The 7,500-nt window shown below is 46.0% G+C and overlaps 1 protein-coding gene across 1 annotated transcript; it reads right to left on the bottom strand.

Annotated features, from left to right (window-relative positions):
- Nucleotides 1-3,616: 3,616 nt before the first annotated feature.
- Nucleotides 3,617-6,907, bottom strand: DSTN (destrin, actin depolymerizing factor). The gene is made up of 3 exons (XM_008922746.3): nucleotides 6,590-6,907; nucleotides 6,273-6,349; nucleotides 3,617-5,017 (listed from the first exon to the last, which is right to left on the bottom strand). Exons 1-3 carry the CDS (start codon nucleotides 6,847-6,849, stop codon nucleotides 4,908-4,910), a joined length of 447 nt encoding a protein of 148 aa, XP_008920994.2. The 5' UTR covers nucleotides 6,850-6,907; the 3' UTR covers nucleotides 3,617-4,907.
- Nucleotides 6,908-7,500: the final 593 nt, after the last annotated feature.

Raw genomic sequence — 7,500 nt, 5'->3', positions numbered from 1 at the left:
TTCCTTTTTTTAAATTGTTCTTTCTTTTATTGTTCTTTCTGGTTTTGTTCTTTTTTTTTCCCTTGCTCTTTTTTTATTTTCAAGCTGGTTTCTTAGGAAATGGCAGAGGCCACATGACAGCTTGGTGCCTGTCTCCCCACAATAAAGTTGCTGAGCCCAGTACTGACATCAGCAGGAATTTGAGAGAGAGGAGAAAAAGGCCCCCAAAGTGCTCAGTCCCTCCAGGATGTGTGAAGAGCCAAGGCTAGGAAGGAGGATGAGGGACAGACCTGCTTCTATTTTGTTCCTGGGGAAGGCCAGTGTGATACCAATCCCTGTATTGCACACCAGAGGCTCCACAGGATTGGGTGGACATCCTGTCCCTCCCCTAGCTCTATGGCTTTTGGGGCCATGATGGAGAAATGTGGGGCAGGAAGTGTGTGTGACTCATCTTTGACCAGGTAAGAAAAAGGGGTCCTGCTGAATTCTGGCTGAGGAAATAGCAGGATGAAAGCCACACCCTGCCCCCCAACCTGTCTCCCACCCTTGTGTATCCCCTCCCCACACCCTTCCCAACATAGAGCTGTTGCATGCAGGAAGTCTCCCCACACTGTAAGGACAAACTCGGGAAGAAGACCTTAGCCCCACAGCCAGGATTAGGCTTCAGTTTCTCTTTCTGGGCTTTGTGGTACATGGAGAGGAATGCATAAATCAAGGATCACTGGTGACCTCCACGTCAGCATAATCTGTCACTTGCTGCAAACCAGCATGCCCGGTTGGCTTTTAAGGTCCCCAAAAGTGAGGAAATGCCTGCATTTTTTCAGAATTGCAGAAAAACCCCACCCACCCCAAGGCTGGAGAGAGCTGTGGAACGTGTCAGAATGGCCATCACCCCTAGGGGGTCACAGGCAGGAAGGGCCCCACAGCAGCAGGTGAAGTGATGCAACTCCCTAGGTTTTTCAGTTTTTTGCTTTTGCAACAACTTTCTTTTATTGAGAGCTCCTGTGCAAATGAGAGCAGATACCCAGGAATGCCCACACAAGCACTAAAAAAGACCCCAAAACAGCCAATGCAAGGAGGGCAGTCATTGTTCCAAACACCCTTTGGAGTAGGTTGCCTCTGGTGGGGCTCCAGAAGCTCACAAGAGCAGATTCAGTGTGCCTGGCACAGGGGCATATGATGCCCTTCTGGGACACACTGCTGAGCTGGCTGTTTTAGGAATAAATAGAGGGAATGGTCTCATTAAGCAAAGATATAAAAAACAAGTCTCTTTGGGGAAAGATGTTTAGCAGATTTTTTTACCTGGAGTTGTACTCTTGGGATTTTTTTCTTCCCTCAGCACCTTGGTTGAAGGGGAAGGACATCCTGAGTGGCTAGGAGAACCCCAAACCTTGCCCAAGACTGTGCAGGGCTGAGGACTCGCCAGCCCCCAATCTCTCTGCAGCTGGTGGGATTTTGCCATGTGCCCACCCCATTGGGCAACATGCGGAGGGTTATCTCCTTTCCTCCAGGCCACCCAAGCTTGTTACTTGTCAGCCTGTTACTCACAGCTGGTATGATCAGCAGCCCCAGCACCACAGGCAGGAACCTTTATTAATAAAAATCAAGAAATTGCCCAGGTGGAGTGACTTTGGATAGGAACACTGGATTCTTCTGCTGATTCAGCCATGCCCAGAGTTACCTTTCAGCCTGGGTACCTGGGCTTATCAAGGCTTAAGACACTCAACCTTTTGTTGGAACAGCTAAATTGCATTTACACTGCCTGCTGTTCACACTTAGGCCTGAATTATCAGTCTGAATCTTCCTTTCCCAGTTTCTCCCAGGTGTAATGGACAGAAATGGCTTTTGGGAAACCATATCCTGCATGTGGACTTCAAGATAGTTCTAGCTGCTCTGCCCTTGCTGCAGCCAAGCTGCACTACATGGGCATGTCCTGCTGAACTTGTATGGCTCTGAGCTGTCTTCATCACCTGAACCTCTTCAAGTTTTTCTTCATGTACCCCTGTTAGAAAGTAATTTCTCTTCTCAGCAACCAGCCAAGTTATAGAAAAAGTTCCTCATATTGTCTTGCCTTGCCTTTTCAGGTCTGGGTGATTGGGAGAAATCTTAAAAAGTCACAAGAGTAAACACCTTCCTGTGCTTTCCATCCCCTACAAAAGCAGGACAACCAACTTTGAGAGGGGGTGAAATTTGGTCCACAACCTCCAGTGTGGACAAGCCTGAAGCTCTGATGGCTGAGTTACTCCCAGCCCTGGAGTGCAGGAGTACTCTTCCAGAGAGGCCAGACTGTAATTTCAGGAGTAGCTGTGAAGGTCCTAAAAGACTTAAATCGGCCTAAACTGTGACAGCATATCTAGCCAAAGCCCAAAGTGCCACCTCAGACCTCTTATCATTTAGATCAGGGACTTGGGTTCAAAGTGCCTTAGTCCCAGAACTGAGGGCTTTCATGCTGTGGGAAACACTCTCCTACCTTACAGGTCTGACACCCTTCCTCTATTGCAGCATCTCCTGCTCCATTTTTTAACCAGGGAATGAAATCCAAGGCAGAAGTCCACCACAACATCACCTGGGCTAGACATCCCTTCAAAGATGCCTGCAGTATGGAGGCACTAGCTATCAACTGGATCTTGGCTAGGAGCTGCCTTTGTTTGTCAGGCAGCACTGATCCCCGTGTGTCATACTTATTTCCTTATCTCAACCTGGACTTTGGACAAAGACCAGTACTGCAGACACCTAGGCAAGGAAGAGCTGTTTATGAGGACAATTACCTCCTTGGGCAAGCTCCCAGTTGACTGAAAAGAAGCTAAAAGCTCCAGCAGAAACCAAGACAGTTTACTTTGCTCAAAATCAGAAAGCTTCACTCGAGTGGATCCCTTTGTATCAGAAAACCTTTTGCTCCCAAACCGTGTGACCCGCATGGGCGCCAAGTTAGAGCAAGCAGTCAATGCCTGCCTAATGAAAGGTTTTAACCATGCAGCATGGCCAGAGAGGGCACATGCTGAGTTAGCAATGGACCATTATCTCCTCAGCCCTGCAGATACAGCAGCGCAGCGCTGGCACTGCTCTGCCAAGGAGCCGCAGGGACAGTCTGTTTTCTGTCCCCGCACAGCTGGGAACAGTTTGCAGAGGAAGGGACAGCCTGTAACTGCCTGAGCTTCGTGGGGCTGGCTAGAGAAAGCTCCCTCAGTCCTCACAGGGAAAGCTGCACAGGATAACTGTCACGTGGCTGGGTTTCTGCTGCTCAGACTGCAAACAGGGAGATGTTTCCCAGGAAGCTGCCCAACCCATGGACGTTTGCATACGAAGCCTAGAACGCAGAGAGCAGGTGCTGTTCAGGAGCCAGAGCCTGCAGCAGGCAGGCAGTCATGCTGAGAGGGGTGCAGGGACAAGGAGGGGAACACACTGCAGAGACGAACATCCTATCCCCCCAACTCCACCAGCTCTTCCTTCCAGCCTCTCTCCCCCAGTCTTGCTCCCCTGAGAGCAGCACAGGGCAGACAGTAGCTGCAGAAGGCAGAGCAGCTCCCTGAGCACACACCTCACACAGGGCACTGGTGTGCCCAGCCACGGTGCCAGCCCTGCTGCAGGAAGGCTAATCCAGAGGGGCTGGAGAGGAATCAGTCACTGACCCAGGGGAGGGGAAGCCCATTTATTTAAGGCTAGTTGAATTTGGCACACACAGAACATCACAGTAACGCACTGGAGGCTAACGGTTTTGTTTTGTTGTTTTTTTTTTTCTTTTTCTCTACAGACATACAAGAAAACTCTATGCAACTCCCATGTACACATTACACAAAGGAAACAGCTTTAATCAACCACTGGTGAAACATGGAAGCTTTCAAGATCTCTGTAGCTGGCACAGGAATGTTCTCTACCCCCCATACAAAAGGCATTTCAGGTCAAACTTTCTAGCAGGTGATATTTCCATGCATTTCTACAGAATTAAAGAAGCTAACAGACAAAAAGCCCAGATCAAGCCATATTAGTCAGGCTGATTCATTCTACTAAGTTAAATCAATGGTAATTATGGACAAATGGACCAAGTGACCAAAGACTGGGGCTGAAAATACCACTTTTCAAGTTGTGGTTCCTTCTCATTTTATTACCGATAACTGAAAAGCTCTGATATAAGAATCTGCACTTATAAAAGCCTCAGAAGCATCTGATCCACTAGTAGGTGTGTATTAGAGACAGTAAGGTAGTTCTAAATTAAACTATGTCAACAGAAAAAGCAATTTTTATAGAATCACTCAGGCTGAAAGAGACCTCAAGACACTTCATAACAAGGAAATTGAACCTATAGAACAAGTGAACCTTTAAATATTATTACTGCACCAGGAGTTTACAAGGGAGGGGATTAGGACTATTTCTCTGGAAAAGTGTGTCTGTTTTATCCCTAACTTCAGAATTAGGCTTTTTTAGTACAGCTCTGCAACTGCAAGCACTAAGAGTTTAACCCAGTTTGGTACCAAAAGGTTGCTTTAGCCTAAGTTTAACTACGGGTTTTAAGTTTTGTCTTAAATGGTTACAGGGGAAAAGCTTTTGAATTTGGCAATTTGGCCAGTAGCCTCAAAATGACTGACTGAATTTAGCTCGTTACAATTTAGAAAAGCAAGAACAAGAACCAGATTGTTCTCACCTCCCCCCCTTTTATGATCCACTGCTCAAATTTTTTGAGACCTTTAGTGTTAATTCTTTGGGGACAGTGTTGGGCTGGACAACCAATGCAAATATTAATACACCAAGATAAATCCTTAGATTTGATTTATTTAGGGTCATTTGTACATACAAGCTACATCTCCAAAATCTACTTTATTCTACAAGACAGCTTCCCTACTGTTAGTGAAACCCTTGCCTAGAATGTTTGCTTTATATAACTGATATATTAAAACATGGAATGCTTGTAGAGTTGTGGCACTGTATGACATCTACACAGGACTTCCTTCAAAAGCTACGACTAGGGAGCCTCCTAGCTTCTCAGCAATGCAAGCTCGGTTGAGGTCCTCTGGCCCATTTGCTTGACATTCATGCTTTATGCCTAAAAAAGAGGCAAAACACTCAGTAATGCAGTATGTCAACATGCTGATAATCAATTAAAGAAATATACTTGGTAGTAATATTAGAAGAAGAAATCCAGTCACTCAAACACACAAATCCTGCCTTAGCTTAGGAAATCTTTTTTTTCCCATATTGATATGTCACCAGAGACATCTGGCTACACACCACATGTCAATGCAGGGACATGTGGGGAGAAATTTGTCACTAGATCAGAGCTCAGTCTGTTGGCCTTTCATCGCAGGCTCTTACAAGTTAATCCCTCATGTCTTGAGCTGCCCTGGGTACAGCTGGGGAGGGAGCTACATGCAAGCACATGGAGATGGCCACCTCAGCTCCTGCTGGCTCTGCAGAAGAGGGTGAAAGCATCTAGAAAGCCAGTCTAAGGAATCAACAGTGGTTTTTTCTTTTTGAAGGGTGGGGATCCCAAACCATGCCTGTCTTCAGTGGTGAAAGACAGAATTTTTTCAGGATTTCTTTTTTTTCAACTTCCACATGTGCAGCACACAACAGTCTCCCTGGGCACTTCCAATCCCTGGGGCACACTGTCCTGTGAAGGCTGGCACTGCTGCCCAGTGATCTTGTCAGTCTTGCACACTGCAAGATTTTGGCCCAGTGCAGCACGAGGAACTTAACAGGGGACAGTGCTACCTGGCTATAAGCCAGACTGACTTAGCATGAAATTTCTGAATGCTGCAAGGTGTTTACTCCTTGGTTAATGGTGCCTGACAGGCTGAATGGAACTTCGCTTCTCCACTTGGAGATGCAATGCCTTTAGGAATGAGTAATCACAACTGCATCTCTGAATCAAGTGAATTCTTAAATACTGTTACTACAGCGCAGTAAATTTATGACATTTCAACAGATGCAGGCTTGAAAGTCCTCTGCCACTGAGGCAACTCTGCACAAAATCCAGCTTTGAGTTATGAATCTAATGCTTTCTAGCCTGTATGGTACAGATGTGCTGCTCTGTACTGTGCAGCCACAGTGTCACACATTGCAAAACCTGCTCTTGCTCTGAGCACAGTTCTAGTACCTCTAAAATTTAGTCAGACAGTATAAATTTTAGCTAGACCTCATTTTAGCTCTGTCACATGACATTTCACCTCTCACTAGTTTCTCAAAAAAACAAAATAAAACAACACCCAAGCCCCAAACCAATTAGCCAATGGTTAAGCCTTCCTGTGTAAGTATCCTAGAGGCAGGGCAGAGCTAGGAGCATCAGCTGTATTACATACCTTGAAACTTCTTTTTGATTGCATCCTTGGAGCTGGCGTAGATCATCTTACTTTTGAGAGGTGCTTGTTCTGGTGCCCTAGTGGGATATGCCAAAGAGAGTGCAATTACTGACACGGATTATTCAGCACAGCCAGAAGCAGTATCCTTCCCACTATGAACAAGTGAAATGTCTCACAGCTCAGAATATAGGCATCAGGCTGCCCGACTCACTTTAAGCCTACCATCTTGCCAGCCTGGACAATACAAACACTCAGAGACCTCACCCGCAGTGCTTGGACTGCATGTTAGGAATGAGTCAGTTGGGAAGATGGCTTACCACAAGAAAAACATCAGCTCTTCTTTTTTGGATTCCTTGGTCTCGAAGCTTGCATCATACAAGGCATAACGGCAATCCTTCTCAGGAAGCATCTGCACAAAGTGCTTGAAAGGGTCGGTAACTGTCACACCGACATCTCCCACCAGAATCTCTTTGCCTTCTTCCACAATAATGCACTTTTTGTCTGGACTGAGGCAGAAGATGACAGCCTTCTTCCTCTTCTTAATTTCCTCAGGTGTAGAGCACTTCCGCACTTTCATGTCATAAAAAATACGGCATACCTCATCGGCAACTTGTACTCCAGATGCCTGCAAAGACATGAGCAAAGACCTTTAGGGCTGCCACGGCAAATTTTTGCAACTCCATTACTGCACTGCCTTAAACACAAGGCTAGAAGACAATAGATACTAACAATAGTCACTAGTGGCCCAAGAGTTTCCTCAGAAAAGGCTGCAGACCTTCTTTTCCAAAGCCAAGTAAAGAATCTGGAGTCTGCTGCTGACCACAGCCAGTTGCCAAACCAAAACTATTCCAAAGAAGGCACAATCCTACTTACATTAGAACATTGTTTTGGGGGAGTTTTACACACATGTCCGCTCCTTGTTCTCCAAGATTACAGAAGCTTAATTTTGTTACCCATTTCAGGCTGGCTAGACAATCAAGCCCACAAGGATCTGCTATTCAAAATTTCCTAGCCATTTCTAGCATGCTTGCTAGCAGCTTTAGGAACAGAGGTAAAACTGGCCAAATTCCACACGTGTCATGTGGACTTAGTTTAGAGATCAAGAGAGATGTAGTGGGGTACTGGGACTGCAGTGGTACAGTTTTTGGCTGAACAAACCAACTTTTAGAAGTTGCTCTGAATTCAGGATTTTAAAGAGAGAAACTGCAATCTCCTCCATCAGTTTTTA

Source organism: Manacus vitellinus, unplaced genomic scaffold, assembly GCF_001715985.3.
Source record: "Manacus vitellinus isolate BGI_N305 unplaced genomic scaffold, ASM171598v3 scaffold_81_pilon, whole genome shotgun sequence".
NCBI lineage: Eukaryota > Metazoa > Chordata > Aves > Passeriformes > Pipridae > Manacus > Manacus vitellinus.
The sequence above is the reverse complement of the archived record's forward strand: the minus strand, read 5'-3'. Positions and strand labels throughout refer to the sequence as shown.